The 20,847-nt window shown below is 46.5% G+C and overlaps 1 protein-coding gene across 3 annotated transcripts in view; it reads left to right on the forward strand.

Annotated features, from left to right (window-relative positions):
- LOC138491108 (probable cation-transporting ATPase 13A4) overlaps positions 1-20,847 on the forward strand; it is a 1,567,030-nt gene that overhangs the window by 1,389,923 nt on the left and 156,260 nt on the right. For all 3 annotated transcript variants that reach the window (XM_069617430.1, XM_069617431.1, XM_069617432.1), the window contains 2 exons: positions 4,363-4,435; positions 20,221-20,395. In XM_069617430.1, coding sequence (XP_069473531.1) covers positions 4,363-4,435; positions 20,221-20,395 — 248 coding nt within the window. The remainder of the gene's footprint in view (positions 1-4,362; positions 4,436-20,220; positions 20,396-20,847) is intronic.

Genomic DNA, 20,847 nt, shown 5'->3' on the forward strand with positions numbered 1-20,847 from the left:
GCATGTGCATTCCTTCCAGTGTAGTCCATTTTCTATTTCCAGCTCAGTGTGCTTACTCACTACTGGATTCAGGACCTCCGCCATCCCGCTGTTCTCTCGGTTGTAGGTGCATGTGCATTCCTTCCAGTGTAGTCCATTTTCTATTTCCAGCTCAGTGTGCTTACTCACTGCTGGATTCCGGACCTCTGCCATCCCGCTGTTCTCTGGGTTGTAGGTGCATGTGCATTCCTTCCAGTGTAGTCCATTTTCTATTTCCAGCTCTGTGTGCTTACTCACTACTGGATTCAGGACCTCTGCCATCCTGTTGTTCTCTGGGTTGAAGGTGCATGTGCATTCCTTCCAGTGTAGTCCATTTTCTATTTCCAGCTCAGTGTGCTTACTCACTACTGGATTCAGGACCTCTGCCATCCCGCTGTTCTCTCGGTTGTAGGTGCATGTGCATTCCTTCCAGTGTAGTCCATTTTCTATTTCCAGCTCAGTGTGCTTACTCACTGCTGGATTCAGGACCTCCACCATCCTGTTGTTCTCTGGGTTGTAGGTGCATGTGCATTCCTTCCAGTTTAGTCCACTTTCTATTTCCAGCTCTGTGCGCTTACTCACTACTGGATTCAGGACCTCCGCCATCCTGTTGTTCTCTGCGTTGTGGGTGCATGTGCATTCCGTCCAGTGTAGTCCATATTCTATTTCCAGCTCAGTGTGCTTACTCACTACTGGATTCAGGACCTCCGCCATCCTGTTGTTCTCTGGGTTGTGGGTGCATGTGCATTCCTTCCAGTGTAGTCCATATTCTATTTCCAGCTCAGTGTGCTTACTCACTACTGGATTCAGGACCTCCGCCATCCTGTTGTTCTCTGGGTTGTGGGTGCATGTGCATTCCTTCCAGTGTAGTCCATATTCTATTTCCAGCTCAGTGTGCTTAGTCACTACTGGATTAAGGACCTCCGCCATCCCGCTGTTCTCTGGGTTGTAGGTGCATGGGCATTCCTTCCAGTGTAGTCCACTTTCTATTTCCAGCTCAGTGTGCTTACTCACTACTGGATTCAGGACCTCCGCCATCCTGTTGTTCTCTGGGTTGTGGGTGCATGTGCATTCCTTCTAGTGTAGTCCATTTTCTATTTCCAGCTCAGTGTGCTTACTCACTACTGGATTCAGGACCTCTGCCATCCTGTTGTACTCTGGGTTGTAGGTGCATGTGCATTCCTTTTAGTGTAGTCCATTTTCTATTTCCAGCTCAGTGTGCTTACTCACTACTGGATTCAGGACCTCCGCCATCCTGTTGTTCTCTGGGTTGTAGGTGCATGTGCATTCCTTCCAGTGTAGTCCTTTTTCTATTTCCAGCTCAGTTTGCTTACTCACTACTGGATTCAGAACCTCTGCCATCCCGTTGTTCTCTGGGTTGTGGGTGCATGTGCATTCCTTCCAGTGTAGTCCACTTTCTATTTCCAGCTCAGTGTGCTTACTCACTACTGGATTCAGGACCTCTGCCATCCCGTTGTTCTCTGGGTTGTGGGTGCATGTGCATTCCTTCCAGTGTAGTCCACTTTCTATTTCCAGCTCAGTGTGCTTACTCACTACTGGATTCAGGACCTCTGCCATCCTGTTGTTCTCTGGGTTGTAGGTGCATGTGCATTCCTTTTAGTGTAGTCCATGTTCTATTTCCAGCTCAGTGTGCTTACTCACTACTGGATTCAGGACCTCCGCCATCCAGTTGTTCTCTGGGTTGTAGGTGCATGTGCATTCCTTCCAGTGTAGTCCATTTTCTATTTCCAGCTCAGTGTGCTTACTCACTACTGGATTCAGGACCTCTGCCATCCTGTTGTTCTCTGGGTTGTAGGTGCATGTGCATTCCTTCCAGTGTAGTCCATTTTCTATTTCCAGCTCAGTGTGCTTACTCACTACTCGATTCAGGACCTCCGCCATCCTGTTGTTCTCTGGGTTGTAGGTGCATGTGCATTCCTTCCAGTGTAGTCCACTTCACTTCTCGATGATTCGGGACCTCCGCCATCCTGTTGTTCTCTGGGTTGTAGATGCATGTGCATTCCTTCCAGTGTAGTCCACTTTCTATTTACAGCTTAGTGTGCTTACTCACTACTGGATTCAGGACCTCGCCATCCCGCTGTTCTCTGGGTTGAAGGTGCATGTGCATTCCTTCCAGTGTAGTCCATTTTCTATTTCTAGCTCAGTGTGCTTACTCACTACTCGATGATTCAGGACCTCTGCCATCCCGCTGTTCTCTGGGTTCTAGGTGCATGTGCATTCCTTCCAGTGTAGTCCATTTTCTATTTCTAGCTCAGTGTGCTTACTCACTACTCGATGATTCAGGACCTCTGCCATCCCGCTGTTCTCTGGGTTGTAGGTGCATGTGCATTCCTTCCAGTGTAGTCCATTTTCTATTTCCAGCTCAGTGTGCTTACTCACTACTGGATTCAGGACCTCTGCCATCCTGTTGTTCTCTGGGTTGTAGGTGCATGTGCATTCCTTCCAGTGTAGTCCATTTTCTTTTTCCAGCTCAGTGTGCTTACTCACTACTCGATGATTCAGGACCTCTGCCATCCCGCTGTTCTCTGGGTTGTAGGTGCATGTGCATTCCTTCCAGTGTAGTCCACGTCATTCCTCGATGATTCAGGACCTCTGCCATCCCGCTGTTCTCTGGGTTGTAGGTGCATGTGCATTCCTTCCAGTGTAGTCCACTTCACTACTCGATGATTCAGGTCCTCTGCCATCCCTCTGTTCTCTGGGTTGTAGGTGCATGTGCATTCCTTCCAGTGTAGTCCACTTCACTACTCGATGATTCAGGACCTCTGCCATCCCGCTGTTCTCTGGGTTGTAGGTGCATGTGCATTCCTTCCAGTGTAGTCCACTTCACTACTTGATGATTCAGGACCTCTGCCATCCCGCTGTTCTCTGGGTTGTAGGTGCATGTGCATTCCTTCCAGTGTAGTCCACTTCACTACTCGATGATTCAGGACCTCTGCCATCCCGCTGTTCTCTGGGTTGTAGGTGCATGTGCATTCCTTCCAGTGTAGTCCACTTCACTACTCGATGATTCAGGACCTCTGCCATCCCGCTGTTCTCTGGGTTGTAGGTGCATGTGCATTCCTTTCATTGTAGTCCACTTCACTACTCGATGATTCAGGAACTCTGCCATCCCGCTGTTCTCTGGGTTATAGGTACATGTGCATTCCTTCCAGTGTAGTCCACTTCACTACTCGATGATTCAGGACCTCTGCCATCCCGCTGTTCTCTGGGTTGTAGGTGCATGTGCATTCCTTCCAGTGTAGTCCACTTCACTTCTCGATGATTCAGGACCTCTGCCATCCCGCTGTTCTCTGGGTTGTAGGTGCATATGCATTCCTTCCGGTGTAGTCCACTTCACTACTCGATGATTCAGGACCTCTGCCATCCCGCTGTTCTCTGGGTTGTAGGTGCATGTGCATTCCGTCCAGTGTAGTCCACTTCACTACTCGATGATTCAGACCTCTGCCATCCCGCTGTTCTCTGGGTTGTAGGTGCATGTGCATTCCTTCCAGTGTAGTCCACTTCACTACTCAATGATTCAGGACCTCTGCCATCCCGCTGTTCTCTGGGTTGTAGGTGCATGTGCATTCCTTCCAGTGTAGTCCACTTCACTACTCGATGATTCAGGACCTCTGCCATCCCGCTGTTCTCTGGGTTGTAGGTGCATGTGCATTCCTTCCAGTGTAGTCCATTTTCTATTTCTAGCTCAGTGTGCTTACTCACTACTCGATGATTCAGGACCTCTGCCATCCCGCTGTTCTCTGGGTTGTAGGTGCATGTGCATTCCTTCCAGTGTAGTCCATTTTCTATTTCTAGCTCAGTGTGCTTACTCACTACTCGATGATTCAGGACCTCTGCCATCCCGCTGTTCTCTGGGTTGTAGGTGCATGTGCATTTCCACTATGAACCTTTTCTCCATACAGTACTCTGCAATGGCCTTGGCCCTTAACTGGGGGCCATTGCCTCTCATTAACAACTTTGGATAGCCGTCCACCCTGAACATCTTTCCTAAAAGCCGGATCATCTTCTCCTGCCCTATTCTCTAGTCATGTGATGACGTGGGGCATCACCTCAGACCATACTTCTGTCTGCTCAGTAGATCGTGCAAATTAAGATGCCTTTTTCGTAACGTTCCTCTTAAAAACAATAATAATATCTTGGGTTCCAAAAATGGCCCACCACAGAAACCCTTGGTCAAATACGGCATTATTGTGTTTCTCAAATATTGCAATACTACATATCCTCAGCATTGCTGGGGGTCCTGCCACACTCTGCTCTGTGAGGTTTGATGCTGATGATCATGCTTAGCTCACTTTCTGTTTGTTTGTGTTTTCACTGTTCCAGCACCTGAAACTCTTCGCAAACCTCCAACTCCTGATCATTGATGTGGCAATCAGCACTGGCGTCTGTTTGACAAGTAAGGTCCTGTGTAGCCTTTGGGATAAATGAAACATGTGTTCTATGTCATGTGTGTGGACCGGTAGGTTGCTTTCTAGTGGCTCTACACTTTGATGCTTAATTAATCACCAGCAAGCCCCACCAACATCCAAAGATGGAACTAGGTACTGAACTGTTTACCATACTTAATGCTTGGTAATCTATTTAGAAGACAGCTAAACACACAATCCCCAGTGCTTAATGTGTCCCGGGTCTTGCTGGGGATGAGCCCTGGGACACTATTCATTTCAATGAGTTTCAGTTATATAATGCAATGCTACTGGTGTGAGCTTGTGGTAAATGTATTCATCTGACTAACTCAGTGTCAGTGGCACAGCCCTCACTGGCTGACACTGACACTTTGCATCCCTGCAGAGGAGGAGTGGGCCTGTGCTGTGGCACAGGAGTGGCTCGTCCAAATGAAACTTTAGTAGATGAAGACACTCACGCATGCTCTGTCCACTCAATTCCGCCTATTGAGCCTGCATGGCTTGACTCTCAGCCATACTGGCAGGTCCAGTCAGCAACTCGGCTGCCATGGTACTGTCAGGTTAGTTCAGCGGTAGGCAGGGCCGCACATATGTGACGTGTGCAGTGCTGGTCTGAGATTATCGGATGGCATTGGCTCATTCTGAAAGACCAAATAAATATCGAGGCTTAGTACTACAAAATGAAATACGCCAATCACGGGTCAAAAGATACAACTATCTTTATTACTGTACAGTATTCAAAACAAACAGATAGCTATCTGGCTCCCAACACCTCGCAATGTGTACCAGCAAACACAGTGAGGGGTGAGAGTGCTGGACATCTTAACACCAGCATTTTTATACAGTTTTCAATCATTGTCCAGCCCCTCTCCAAACTAATAATTTACATGCTAGGGTTTGTGTCCAGTTCATATGACAAAAATTACAATATTGTACAACGGATTTAACAAGTTTGCATGTCCATGAAGTTACAATGGTGACATTGGTTCTCTGATCCACAGTAAGCCTTGTTTCAAGAATCGCTACAATGCAGTTCAGCAAAAACACACGATCTGAGTTTGTTGTACATTGTCTCGTTGTTTATATGAGGATGAGGCTTGTGAGCGCAGACAACACTTGAATTGCAGTTCATACAAGTCACAAGGTTTCTTTGCATAGAACAAACAGTCTACTCTCGGTCCGCCTAAATGTTGATGCAACTCAAAGGTCATTCGGCTCGGCTGCAGTTCAAAACACAGTCCACCATTTTAGGACACAAGCAAGAGTTAAAATCAAAATGACTGTTGATTCTTAAAATGGCAGCGATGTTGATCAAAAAATCAAAACTTTTCAGATGCGGTTTTCCATGCAACACGAATGGGCTTAGGCCAATATTCATAACAAGGCGGTATTATACGAATATAGTTTAACACACCCTCCTTTTGGCCTAAGCCAAGAGCATTACTCAAATATTCGCTTTACTCAAAACCCCATGCCTCAATGTCTGAACATCCTGAATCACTTTCTTCAGAAATATCGATCGCCATAAGTTCCTTGATAGTAATATCCTTCATTACAAAAGCGTTAGCAGTTTTCTTGGGTGTATGTACCTTTGATCCTAATGTACCTATAGTTTGTGCACAACATCCTCCTAACATTAAACATATGGCAGGAAGACATTGTACACAACAACAACAAAACAATCAAACACCAAGAACTATCATTAGGACTGAAAAAAGTGTCCAACCCCATGAACGTAGTAAGTCCCAGAACCAAGCACTAAGATTCCAGTTTCCCTCGGGGTCATGTACTTACGTACTGAAGGTATGCAGATTTTGTATTGCCTTGAATATGGTAGGTGAGGAGTCAGGTACGAAAACACAGCATGCAGTTCCCACCAATTTACATACCCCACCACGCTCAGCTAGGATGACATCTAACACCATCCTATTTTGGAGGGCCACTAATCTAATGGCCTTTTGCTATAGCGTCATGTTGTACAGAATATCAGTGGTTCTATTGATGGTTTTCTCCAGCACCCTTGCTAGTCTCCTGATATCCTCGGAGTTCATTATCTGTCCCCAAAATGGCAAGAAGGATTTTGCTACATCACCCATGACTTGTGATGGAGTATCACCATTCTCACCCCACCTTGGACGAGCTCTAGAGACCTCAGAAGTGGTACCCACATGTACCCCTGGTAACAAGATACCCAAGTAACAAGTGCCTTGCCAAGCTCTAGGTAACCAAGGATAAGCTTCATTGCCACAAAGTAAACGGGGTCCCCTACATACAAAGGTCTGTCCTCGCTGCTTGGATTTGCAATATTGGTGCAACCCTTGAACGTACCCATTGGCTGAGAACCATCCCTTTGTATACAGAAGGAAACAGAGTTGGGGCTATGATTAATAGTATAGGAAGGAGGCATGGCATCCCGGTTGCCTACGGAAGCCATCTTGAAAAAAATCAGCGATTGGAAAGTAGAAGGCCAATGTCAGGGCCTGTTAGATGTGGTTGCAAGTAAAGCTAAATAAGTCTTTTGGAAGAGGGTGATAGTCACAAATCCCGACAACAGAAATCTGATCCAGGGCAAGATTGGGATTGGGTTAAATCATCTCACCAATTTTTATGCAGAAGCCAATGGGTATTTGCAAGATGACAGCAACCACCCAACGCTAGAGCCCCACCGTGATCGAACTGTGCTGAAATTTACAAAGGAAGAAATTGATGAAACACTTGTGCATAGACGCGTTATAAATGCCATATCATATCATGAGGCACTAGAACAACATAAATGGGGCAAGGCTCCTGGACCCGACATGAAACCTGTTGATATCTTCAAGAGCGCCCATGGAATCTGGGTACCGTTGTTCTACCACCTGTTGAAAGCCGTATTAGAATATGGCACTGCTCTCGGCTCCGGGACGAGGGTGACCATCATACCACTATACAAGAAAGGAGGTCGGGAGGAGCTTGCGAACTACAGACAAATTTCCCTGCTCAACGCTGTCTGGAAAGCCTATGCAAGAAACATGGGTGCAGGATGAGAGTAGCATCAGCCATCTCCAGGCAGGCTTTCAGCTTTGCCTAAGCGCAGTGGATCAATCTTTCAGATCATATATGCTAGTTCAAAAATATGTCTCCCTCAGGAAGGTGAGGTCTTATACCATCTCTATTGATCTAAAATGGGCATTTGGCAAGATTCCCAGGTGAAGGCTATGGAACCCAATGCGTAAACTGGACATCCCGACCCAACTGCTTCAAGTGATCGCGTGCTTCTATGATTGCAATACAGCCAGACTCCGCTGGAATTTAGCTGGAGCACAGCGGCCCGATAAACATCAGAGTGGGGGGTGAGACAATGTTGTGTCCTCGTACCAACACCTTTTTTCATTTTTAGGGTTCACTCAGTGGCAACTCACAGATGTAATTGCCTTCAGCCCTGTCCGCTTTTGGCTTCGGTTGTAGACCTCACCACATCAGAGCAAACATAGCGATGCAATGATGGGTCTTCTGCCGCAAAGTATCGGGGCAAACCTATGCAGACATGTCAAGTCTGTATTGAATTCCCACGGCCATGAAGATCTCTGGCGTAGTCCTCACAACATAGGTCCTCACATCAAGTCAACTCTTTACCGGCCACATGACTCTCTGTTGCAAAATAAGGCAAGCGACCATTGCTGCCAATTCAATTAAGGTGCTGCATATTGGAGCCTGACATTTTGGGCATGAAAGCTATCTAGATAAAATGTCTGCTTTCTATCCCTGGTCACTTCACATCAACTTTTGTTTAGGTACCTAAGCCAAGTCCACACTTCAATTATCATGGCATAGGAGCATCTCAGACCTGTGCCCATCCTGCTTAGTGAGCAAAGAGAATATTAACCATTTTCTGCCCATTGTACAGAGGGGCAAGTACACAATACTTAAAGCCGGTTTTAAGAGCATTTTCTGTAAAACATCTCAAGGAAGCACTCATTTTATGCAAGCCCACCGAAAACAACCCCATGATTTCTGCTGTCTCCAGTTGCATACAAAGGGCGTGGCTAACTGGGAAGACTCCTGTAGACTCGGCATCGTGACCTAAAAGAAGCACATTGTATAATGAATAGACCATCCATGCTTTAACAACACTAAGATGTTATGCGAGTCATGATCTGAGCCTATCCATTGCTATTCATTTCGGCTTCTGCCCCAAACCACAACACATGAAATGCCTTTGTTGAGTCAGATATATATAAATACCGGATTTGCGCGCCATTATGCGGACGAAAACCTGTTAGTCGATTCATGGAATCGACTGTGCAGCACTTTTTCTTAACTTACGGGGACATCGTGCAGGCTCGGAACGTCTCTGCGAGTGGTTGAGTGCCTTGCATGAGACCCCATGTAGAGTATGGGCGAGGCCTGCGCAGAAGGCGGGGTAGGGGGCGGAACTCAGATAATGAGGAAGAACAAGTGGAAAAAGTGGGAGTTATGAGGGACAGGCAGCAGGCAGTTCATAGCATGGCCACAAATGCGCATGACAAAGTGTATTCATGGATGGTACCGTGCAACCTCTCGCCTGCAAAATGCCAACCCAAATCCCTCCATCTCTCCACCACCCAAAGGCAGGCGTAAGTAAACTTGCGCATAGGAATCGCATCTCAGAGGTGGGTTTGCATGTCTGATTTAGGTGTGTGTGCACACAGCCGGGGATCTGATGGGACTTAGTGGTGCACATACATAGCGTAGCGTGGTGCAAGAATGGTTTAAGGGGGTGTGACGAATCAACTTCCAGGGCACCAGTGGTCCAGGAATGAATATCTGTTTCTAAATCATCAATCAGCCCCACACCTCTAGTACACCAGAAGGGATCCAAACAGATTCAAACACAAGTCAATTATAAACCTCCATGTCCAGTTTTGGTAACGTGGCTGGAACGGCAGGCTTATCTCCGCAAGGTTGTGAATCGTTGATTAGTTGCAAAGCAGCAAAAAAAGACAATTTTTACCCAATGATAAAAGGGACTGTCCACTCAAGGCTGTATAATAATATCTACTTTATTATTATTACAACAGACAGTTCTAGCACACTACAAAATCCAACCCACACTGTAAAGGAACACAGAGGACAGACAGTTTCACGAAGGAAAGGAATGCACTTTGGATACGGACAGGAGGGTAGTTGGTAAAGCAATCAGTCCTAACTGTTCAAGGTTCTTTGGTTTCAGCACAAAGGGAGTAAGGGGTCGTAAATGTCATTAGGGTTTTCTGCGAAGGACCGGCAGACAGAACCACAATGTACCTGGTGCTTGGGATGTTCTTGATGCTTGACAGCATCAAGTCAGTTCCAGGATGCTTAGAATCTCTTGCAACAGAGTTCAAGATGGGAGACAGCTGCGGGTATCAGGCGGCAGGCAGTTCAGCAAGCGAGGCTGGATGAACGGCTGCAAGCTGGCTTGGGGTCAAGAATCATTGTCTCTGTACTGGTTGGGGGATCTGGAATGCTGGTTGAGGCATCTGGGACAGCTTTAGTGACTGCATCGTGACACCAGTCAGTGGTGCAGCTGATTGCGGTCCGAGGGCTCGACTGCCTTGAAAATGTCCTTAAAAGATTGATGCTGTTTAATACTTGTCATGGTACTCCTCCTAACTTCTTCACTGGGCTTGTGCCATCCTTTAAGGTGGGTGGCTCAAATCTGAGGAGAGTGTTTGCAGGCAACGGCCTTGTCCTTTGTTCAGAGACACTCTGGCACTTCCCCCTAGAGAGTTTGCTGGCAGAACCTAGCAGGGTATGCTGTGTGCTGGCTGGATACCAGTTCTAGAGCTGCTGGACGGTTCCTCTGAGTCTGGTATCTCCCTCTGTTCCCTGGGAGATGTTATGGGGAAGCATCTTGCTTCCCTCTTGGAAATCCTGACCTTCCTTGACTGGCGGAAGATGTAAGGTAGACTATACCTTCAGCCAGGGTCCAAATGAGTCTTTCTTTTACTCCTTGTAAAGTCTTAAGATTATCTGCTAAGTGAGGGGTTCAGCCCAATTTTAAAGCCAAATGGGCCCCAGTGATTGGTGCAGGCTAACCCTACCTTAATGAGCCAATCCTGGGTCCTCAGCAACAATCTTCTGTTATGCGTGAGGTCAGGACCAGCGTGCTTTGCAACAGGAAAGGTAAAGGGGTGACAACATAAACTCCTAAGTTCCACCCGTCTTCCTGTCTGTTGTAGATCACAGCGTCTCACTGGTTAACTGAGTCCTCTGTGGCTCTAGATCAAAGTGCGGGTCTCCCTTGAAGTTTGTGATGAGAACAGACTTCTTGTCTCCCTTAAATCACATACTTCTCCCTCTGAAAGGGGTCTGCTCTGCATAGGTTGCCCACAGTAAATAATGGACCCAGACATGCCATTCACTGCCTTTCATTCAGCGAGGTGGGAACTAGCTTCCAGTTGACACATTGCATACCAAAGAGGTGTTAGCCCTGCCTTCATGTTGTCTGTCCTGCGACCAAGCCCCTTTAACAGGCTTGCCTGAATGAACTCTCATCAGTATGCACTACCACCAGCAGTTGAGATAACAGGAAGGCATATCCAAGGAGCCTTTGATATTTTAATTAGGCTGACATGGGCAGAGAAATGTGTGCCTTCCCCCTTCTTGAGATTCTTGGATGTACACATGGCTGTCACATTCCAGCTGAACATGACAGGGAAGATGGCACCTGTAGGCTGTGTCCTCCCGGAGTACATGTGACTTTGCAGTTTGTGCAGTGAACAGGGAAAATGTGTGCAGAATGGCATAGCACATTTTTCGCAGATTGATCTCCCATCATTCATTTTCATTTAAGCTGGTCTGATTGCACAGCGAGTAGAGCGCTCGCTTTGACATCGGTGCTGAGCCAGCTGACACAAGTTCAAATCCCGGCAGGGCCAAACTCAGTCTTTCATCCTTCTGAGGTCCATAAATGAGCACCACACACCGTGGGTAATAATAAGCAATGCTCAGATAGCTGAGGGTTTGTAGTGCCATATAAATGCTAAATTATTATTATTATCAAATAGCACAGGCTTGCACACACTCCCTGTGCAGATGGTCGAATTCCTCACATGCCCCCAGCCTCAAAATGTAAACCTCCACCCTACTCTGGTTCGTCATCAAATCGAAAGTACCTTCTGATGTCCACATCTAATCCCTGAAGGGATATGGTCCAACGCAAAAGCTTAGGGTTCTCCCCTTGCATGGCCATTAACCGTTGTAGAGGCCTGTGGTCTGTCTGGATCGTAAAGTGAGACCCAAAGATGTAGGGATTCAATATTGTTATGCCCCACACGACCGCTTATGCCTTTTTTTCTACAACAGCCCAGTTCCTTTCCCTTTTGGTCAACCGCTTGCCAATGTAGGCGACAGGTTGCTCTACCCCTTGAGAGTTCATCTGCGTGGACACTGCTCCAATCCCAAAATCACAGGCGTTTTTTCTGGATAATTCCTCAAAGGGGGTTCGCCCACAGATTATCTAAGTTTTACCTGAGTTATGATACATCGTACGCATGATGTCAGGGTGCAGGTAATGGCTATGGGGGACCCCGCACAGGGTCCCCGAGATGAAGGCTTGCTTGCTGGGGACCCCACGCACTGTCATCTATTCATGCCCTGGGGAGCATGCATTGGTGGCAGTTCTGGCTGTTTTTGCTTTACGTGGTTGCGTGTCGGGCGCGATCCAGGCACGACTTGTGGAAACAGTTGCTTTACACAGACAATTCCATGAATACGCTGGGTGCACATTTTTTATTTCAGCTTCTTTACGGCCCACACGACCACATACGCATCTTTTTCTATGACAGCCCAGTTCCTTTCCCTTTTTGTCAACCGCCTGCTTATATAGGAGACAGGTTGCATTACCCCTTCAGAGTTCAGCTGTGCTAACACTGCTCCAATCCCAAAATCACAGGCGTCTGTCTAGATAATTACTCACAGGGAGTTCGCACACAGATTATCTGAGTTTTACCCGAGTTACGATACATCATACGCATTTTGTCAGGGTGGCGGTAAGGGTTATGGAGGACCCTGCTTAGGGTCCCAGAGAAGAAGTTTTGTTTGCGGGGGACCACATGCACTGTCATCTATTGGCACCAGGGGGAGCATGCAAAGGTGGCTGTTCTGGCTGTTTTTGCTTTGCGTGGTTGCGTGTCGTGGGGCGATCTATGTGCGACTTGCAGATACAGTTGTTTTGTGCAGACCATCCATGAATACGCGGGGTGCACATTTTTTATTATTTGCACAGGCTCGCGCAGTGTCATTCTCGGCACGCTGCCTTTGGGGGACAAACGCGCACTTTTCCATGAATCGGGCCCTATGTAACCAGAACAAAGGATTATTACTTGAATTGGTCGACGTTGAAAATCGGTGACCACAATTAATTTGATCTTTTTAGATGTGTTTGAAATTTAAATGTAGTTGTAATTTGATCGCTTTGCACAGATATGGCTGCTACCAGACAACTACTTGCACCTTATTATTCAGTAGCAAAGAAAAGACATTCACACACGGGGAAGGGTCATCAGCCAATCAGGTGGCTGGAACAGCAGGCAAGAAAAGACATTCTCTGCCCGCTGCTTCCAGCCACCCGAGGCCCTTCCCTAGGTGGCAACATGTTCTTTTCTATTTTATCTGAAGAGGCAAAGGAGGCTTTTGCCTGTTGACTCACCACCTCGCCAACCGCCCCAAAACAACCCCATCCTTTTTCCAGCCCCTCCCACTCTATCTCCCCACTTGCCTGCTGGGGGCCGGAGCTTTGTGCTCCAGTCGCTGCTTTCCTCCCGATCCCAGCTGCCGCCATAGAAATGGAAAAGTCCCTTATCTATATGACAGAAGCAATCTTTTTTTAAATCTGTTTTTCTTCCCTTGGGAGATTGGTTGCACAAGCAGCAAATCTCTCGAGGGAAGATAAAAACATCTGGAGCCCGGATACACCCTGGGGTGTGAATGGCTTTCACGGGGCGGACATGGCAGGTAACGGCCCACAGCCCGAGCTGAAGCCCGAGTTTTCCTAGGGCCTACCTTAGGTCAGGCTGCGACTGCGGGCTCTTACTGGCCATGTCCACCTCCCGCTGGGGTCTGAAAGCCATGGTCTCACTGATACCTCTCTATTAGTCTTACAGCGACGCCAGAAGATGCTATTTCAGTGCAGGCCATAATACGATGAAGGACAATTAGTAATGTGGTATTTCAATCATTTGCGTGAATCATAAAGTGACATGAAACTATTTGAATGCATGTTTGAGTTATTTATTCTGTAATGTTATGGCTGACGGCCAAGGTAAATTATCAAGAAGAAGACGTAATCACTTTGGCTTTAGTCGAACCTTGCCATCACACTTTGCACTAGATCGGCCTGCCAGTGTTTTTTCAGAGCAGTCCTCTGAGTTAGTGACTTAATTCGAGCTATGAATGAAAATGTTTACAAGGTCTGCCTTCAGCCACTCGATTTGTAAGCACTGTGTGTGCCCTTCATTGAAGTCCTGTTAAAAACAAGCATTGGCAAAGCCAACAGTTTTGGCTGGTGCCTAAGTATTAGGAACTTGCCAGGCACTGCTCTTAGATGCAGAGCCACCCGCACCATTTTGCACCTGCTACCACCAATGGGCAGTTAATACCACTCTGGGAGTGCCTGGAAAATGCCTTTCCCATGCCCACACAAAAGCCCAGACCGCTTTAGAGGAATATTTCGGATTTTAATGCTTGCTCTTGTAGACAGAAGGGTGCCATGTTGTTTTACTGAGAGGAATTACTTCAAGGTAATTTACCTCGAAGCAATTCCTTCATGAAAACTAAGTAATTTCGTTTTTTTCAATTTGGGGGGATTCCCCCAAACACCCTTTTCCCTATACTAGTACCCCAACCCCAAGCTCCTCCCCACTCCTTTAAACCCCTTAGCCCCATCCCTCCATAGAAGTCAATGATTTTTTATCGAACGGCTCACTTCAAAGTACATTACTTATAAGTCATTCCTGTCGATAAAACACTGGGAGAGCGACATAAGTAATGTCGTATTGATGGGTATTTCAAAAACTGCTCTGTTAAAGGCTATTTTTCACAAAATTGATTGCTGGAAAAATGAAATTTAATTTTGTATGGCCAATACTGATAACAAGGAATTGCAACAAGTCCTAAAAAGGTCCATCCTTGCCTTCAATTGGAAACAGGAGCTGTTGCCAAGTATCCCAAAAGCCATTCCACCAGGTCTGTCTGTGTGAAGGTGGCATGGAACTACAGGGCGTTCTGTGTTGGCATTGCTAAGTGCTGTTCAGCTGCTAAACGTGCTCCTTTCCTGTTGCACTTACTCCAAAGTGTTCTGCGCATAGTCTGCATGCATTAAGTTATGTTATGTTGTGTGGATTTAGATGCAACACGACTGCCATTTGCATGGCCTCCAGGTTGCACACTTCCTGGGATGTGTCGTCGTCATATCTCTCTCTCACTCTTTCTCTGCCCCTTGCTCTATTCTGTAGCTGTACTGCAATGTTATATTATGTTATGTTATGTTGTGTGGATTTAGATGCAACACGACTGCCATTTGCATGACCTCCAGGTTGCACACTTCCTGAGTTGTGCCGTCGTCCTATCTCTCTCTCACTCTTTCTCTGCCCCTTGCTCTCTTCTGTAGCTGTACTGCAATGTTATGTTATGTTATGTTATGTGGAATTATATGGGGCACGACTGCCATTTGCATGGCCTCCAGGTTGCACACTTCCTGAGTTGTGCCGTCGTCCTATCTCTCTCTCACTCTTTCTCTGCCCCATGCTCTCTTCTGTAGCTGTACTGCAATGTCATATTATGTTATGTTATGTTATGTGGAATTATATGGGGCACGACTGCCATTTGCATGGCCTCCAGGTTGCACACTTCCTGAGTTGTGCCGTCGTCCTATCTCTCTCTCACTCTTTCTCTGCCCCTTGCTCTCTTCTGTAGCTGTACTGCAATGTTATGTTATGTTATGTTATGTTATGTGGAATTATATGGGGCACGACTGCCATTTGCATGGCCTCCAGGTTGCACACTTCCTGAGTTGTGCCGTCGTCCTATCTCTCTCTCACTCTTTCTCTGCCCCTTGCTCTCTTCTGTAGCTGTACTGTAATGTTATATTATGTTATGTTATGTTATGTGGAATTATATGGGGAACGACTGCCATTTGCATGGCCTCCAGGTTGCACACTTCCTGGGTTCTGCTGTCGTCCTTCCTCTCTTTCTCTCTCCCTTGCTCTCTTCTGTAGCAGGACTGCAATGCACTCTGCTACGGGGTGATGTGCTAATCTATGTTAACAGTACTTGATCGTTACCGAAGCTCCTCAAGAGTCTGTCTGCAAAAGGACCTTGAAAACACAGTTCATCTTAGAGGCAAAGCACATGGTTTGTTCTGCATTTGTTATGCTATGTTATGTTACTGGGATGTATGTGGTGAACTTGTGCATTTTGCATGGTATCCAGTGTGCATGTGTTCTCTCCCTCCTTCTCAGCTCAGTCTTTGTCATATCTCTCTCTCTCCCCCCCTCTCTCTCTCTGTCCCCCTCTCTCTCTCTCTCTCTCTCTCCCCCCTCTCTCTCTATATATAGCTCTCTCTCCCTCTCTCTCTCTCTCTCTCCTTCTCTCTCTCTCTCTCTCCCCCTCTCTCTCTCCCCCTCTCTCTTTGTCTCTCTCTCCCCCCTCTCTCTCTATATATATCTCTCTCTCCCACTCTCTCTCTCTCTCCTTCTCTCTCTCTCTCTCCCCCTCTCTCTCTCCCCCTCTCTCTCTCCCCCTCTCTCTTTGTCTCTCTCTCCCCCCCCCTCTCTCTCTCTCTCTCCCTTTTATTCTGTACCTTTCTGCAATGTGTTCTAATGGGTGATGTGCTAATATATTATCAACTATAATGTGATATTCTCTTTACAGAACTTCCCCAAGCATCATGCGTTGTGTCAGAAGGAGGATGAGGTTGGGAGGGCTGGAGTAGAATGAAGTCAAAGCCCCGGGCTGCATGAGCAGTGAAGATCCAGTAATGGTAGGGTGGTTCCCTGCAAGTAAAAGCCTGCCTGCCTCAGGGCCAGACTGGGCCTGCGGTTACCAGCCCGGGCTGCCTTTGTGGGACAGCCCACACCTATGAGGGCCAGGGGGGTCTCCGCCCTCCCTGAGGCCAGACAGGTAGGGCGGCAGTGCAGGGGCTTACCTGGAGCTGCTGTGACCCGTGCCGCCGGGCAGCAACAGCTCATCGGCTTGGTCCATGTAGGCGGGACCTGGGCGGGGACAAGCAGAGAGCTCGCTCACTGGGGTTTGCTCATAAGGGTGGGCTCTGCTCAAAAAGAAGTGTGCCGCCCGAATTGGAAAAAAACACTGCAACGGAGGAAAGTGGACTGCTGTATCATTAGAAATTGTACAGGCATGGTCAAAAAGGGAAATAGGTCTCTGTAGCCCTCGACATAATAACACCACCACAATGTATATAACAGTGGCGCTGAGATCAGCAAGGCCCCCGTCCAGGAGGAACAAAATCGGTAATCCACGGCAGCAACCCGCAGCAGAGCGGGAGGGGAAATCAGTTCTGATGGAAACCACCAATAGGAGAAGAAAAGGTACTATACATGGACAAGGAGAGTTGTATATGGATTCGGACTGATATTAGTGACAAATGATGTTTATTTAGGGCATACTGCAGCTGCCTATAGTGGGCTAATGGAGGGGGGTATAGAGGAGCAGCCAAATGCCTCTGCAGGAAGTCCCGCCCACCTACTGCCTGTATGTTGGAAACCTGAAACTGCACCGTGTTTGGCACCAGATGTTATGACCATACCGCGACGAGTGTTCGAGAAAAGGTATCCATAAAGAAAGCTTTGCTAGATGTATCCCCGAAGAGATGACAATCTCTTGGAAGGAATATGAAAACAAGTGAAAAAGAAGCAGGTGACATCACAAAAAGTGAGAGTGACACACTAAGAAGATAAGAAGAAGATGTATGGACCTTATAGAAAATGATGACGAAATAAGGAATCAAGTGAACATCCTTATGCAGAAAAGAAGATTGCATGTGTGTGTGATGCACTGCAGAAAACGCAAACCGTTAAATGAATGTACAGACACAGCAATGTAAGTAGATTAAGTGATCCTAGAAGCTAGCTATACATAGTTAATAGACTGCAGGCAGTATGTTCAAACCCATGGAGAAAGAAGGATCAAGAGCTTTGTGTCGCAGCAAAGAATTAGCCGGAGATCGCGGACTTGAAGGGTGACGCTGTTTAGCCTGGTATCAAAGCTGGAGGAATCCAAGGCTGGATATCTATCCTTGAAGAACAGAAACCGTGAGACGCTGAATCATCCCTTGTTAGGGGACAAAGAAGGAACACCATGAGTTTATTAATTCAAGACAATTAATTGCTGAAAAATGAGCTGAATTGCGGTCTCCTGTCACGTGGACTAAGGATGAAAATTGGAGTTGGGCATGCAGTTCCAGAACTATGATAAGTGTGCGCCCGTACTCCCTTATATTCCCACAGACGAGAATACATCATAAGTCCAAGTTCCAAGGCAAATCTTCATGGCAGAAGGCATGGGCGATGAGAGATGTTGGGCTAATAAGGTGGGAAAGCAAAGTCAAGTTCACCTCCCGGACCCTGGATGTGAGCTTATGTGCTGCTAAGGAGTCAAATGTTCAAGACATGGTAGAAGCATGCCAACCAGTTATAGAGGGCCATATAATGAAGGGCGTTATAGTTTAAGAGCCAATAGTATTCTGTGTACTTAATAAGTGTTGAGGATGACTAGCACTTGAGGCAAGCTTAAGTTCTCCACCTGACAGTAGATACCCTATCACAACCTGACCCTGTATAGAAAGTATATTTAGATATTCCCCTTAAACCAACCACAATCCCTCGTAGGTTTTTCTTATTTGCCATATAGTATGATGTCACTTATGACACATGTTTTGTACGTAAGTGTATTTTTCTGTAAAATGTATTGAGAGCTCGAGTCCGTTGTAACTCCCTCTTTCAGACAATTGATATTAAAACAGTCGAATTGGACTTTGCTAACTTCCTGAGTCGGTCTGATTATTTGGTGTAAGAGTTACTCTGCATCCCATCCTATGCCTCACATGTTAGTGATTAAGGACCATATATTCAAGGGTTGTATTGTTGAAGCTCAGCCCCTCCAAGACCAAATGTACCCCTCCTTTGTGCCCCTTTGTATCCTACTCCCCCGCTTTATATCTGTTCTATTGTATAACTCGGCAAAGCGCTCCATTGCTTCTTGAAGCTACATACATGCTCAATAAATATAAAAATAATAAAAATAGTTTGAAGAAGGGATTGGATGAGGATGATGGGAGCACAGGGGAAGAGATGTGATTAGGAGCCTGTTCAAGGTTCATTAGATCAGCAGGTTGCCCAGAGGTGGTTTTCCTTTAAGCCTATTCATGAATGGAGCAACCAGTGGAAGCGAAAGGTTGAAGGCTGTGCATGTATAATAAATGTAATGCCATTGGCCTTATATGGCACCCTTCTGCCAATAGCTCATAGCTCTGTAAGAAAGGAGGGCTGAGTGTGTTAGTCAGACAGCAGGAAGGCAGATGCAGAAACCTTCAGTGTTGATGGATGCAGTTTGAAAGTGTTGTTACCTGTGTGTCGATGTGAAAATCTCTTTGCTCTTTGTGGGTGGTACCGATGTGGCAGGTTAGCCCCTGGATTGTGGAGTGCAAAAATTAACAGCACGGGTCTTGATAGAAGTTGGATAGGGTCTGAATATGTTAAGTACACTAGACCTAGGAGGTCATCCTTAGGAGTGTGGAAGGTCTAAGGAGGCACACACGGACACACATTCTGAAGGAATGATGGCAAGACCCCTAAAGGTCGTGAAGCCAACCAACCCACTCCAAAAACATGTCCTAGCCATAGAGCATCCAAGCCCACACTGCACAGGCTCAACTAATTTCCCTCAGCAACATCCAAGGGGAGGAGAGGTCCAGCGTGTAAAGCCTGTCAGCCCAGTCAGCCAGAATCGTTCACTGGGAGAGTCAGCAGTAGTGTATAGTGAAACACTTGTGTTTCACTATGCGCGTTATACATGCCATCTCATATCATATCAGGAGGAGAGCAGTAGACACCAGAAGACCCCAGTCCTGGAGTCTCAGAGATAGTAAACTCAACCTGCAAAAGTGCATTTCCATACTCCCTTTTATTGAAATGTGTTTCTTTAGAGATGTGCTTGGTTGTAACTGGTTTTATTTGCATTGATGTTGAGACCTAATATAGACTTATAGACTGAGCGACTGGTCGTTATTGCGGGATAATGAATCGCCACCAAGTTATGGCCCGAGTCAAAGCCGAGGGCCATAAGTTGGCGAAGGGTCATTATCCCAAGCGATAATGAGGTCCCAAGCGATAATTGGGATAATTATCCAAAGCGATTATCCTCAGGTCTACAAGACTGTTAGCACATGGTGCTAGAGGTAATACTTGTGTTGGAGATTCATGGTGAAGAAAATAATGGTGCTTTAAGAGTGAGTAAAGTAAATAGACAAACGGAGTTAGTAGATTTAATGTGGTTTTGTTTTGTAGTATTTAAATGACAAAGCAATCTTCATAGGGTAGCATTTTAACAGCAACTTGCTTGAACTGGAATAAGTTTAACATGAGCATGGAGTCATGTAAAACTATAAAAAAGGGAAAGCATTTTCTAATGTTTTATCTTTTTCTTTTTTACTAGCAGTAGTTATTGACTGCACTCTAAACATTCTGATTGGCTGAGAGGAGGTCAACAACGATTTCCATGACATAGTAAAGATTCCTTTTCTTTTTTCTTGCAGTAAGCCTGAACGGACCGTACCCAAAGCTTGCCCCGTACAGACCTCCGAACCAGCTCATGTCGCCCCCTTTGCTACTCTCCATATGTATTAATGTGCTCTTCACCTTGGGCATACATGTTGGCGCATTTATTTTGGTCCAGAAGCAGCCGTGGTACCATTTGACAAATATCAACAGGTAAAGACCCTCTGTTACCTCAACCATAAATATGTCTGTAAATGATGATGAAAAGGTCAGTGGTTTTCATTTGCAAGTTGAAAGTTAAAAAGGATGTTGATGAACTTTCACAAACAGGTTTCTCACGCTATGAATTTGCGTCTTCACACGAGTTGTTCTCATAGATAAAAAAAGCACCTTTGCAGAAAGACTAAAGGCAATAGGGCTTAGAATGGTATTACATGGGGCCCATGGCAAGATTTCGGCCCCAGACATCATTCCCTGGACACTGGCGGCACGTGAGCGTCACATGTTTCTTCACAAAGCATTCCAGGGAGTATGTCAGCGTGGAGCATTGCCCTTAGTAAGAAGCTCACATGTTAGTCATTCCCATAACTGCCCATCTCTAGATCCCGAGTGAGAGGGAAAGCCGGTGAAGCCCCAGAAGGGAAGCCAGCGGCTCACCTGCAATG

Source organism: Ambystoma mexicanum, chromosome 10 (genome assembly GCF_040938575.1).
Source record: "Ambystoma mexicanum isolate Mex_15411 chromosome 10, UKY_AmexF1_1, whole genome shotgun sequence".
Lineage (NCBI taxonomy): Eukaryota > Metazoa > Chordata > Amphibia > Caudata > Ambystomatidae > Ambystoma > Ambystoma mexicanum.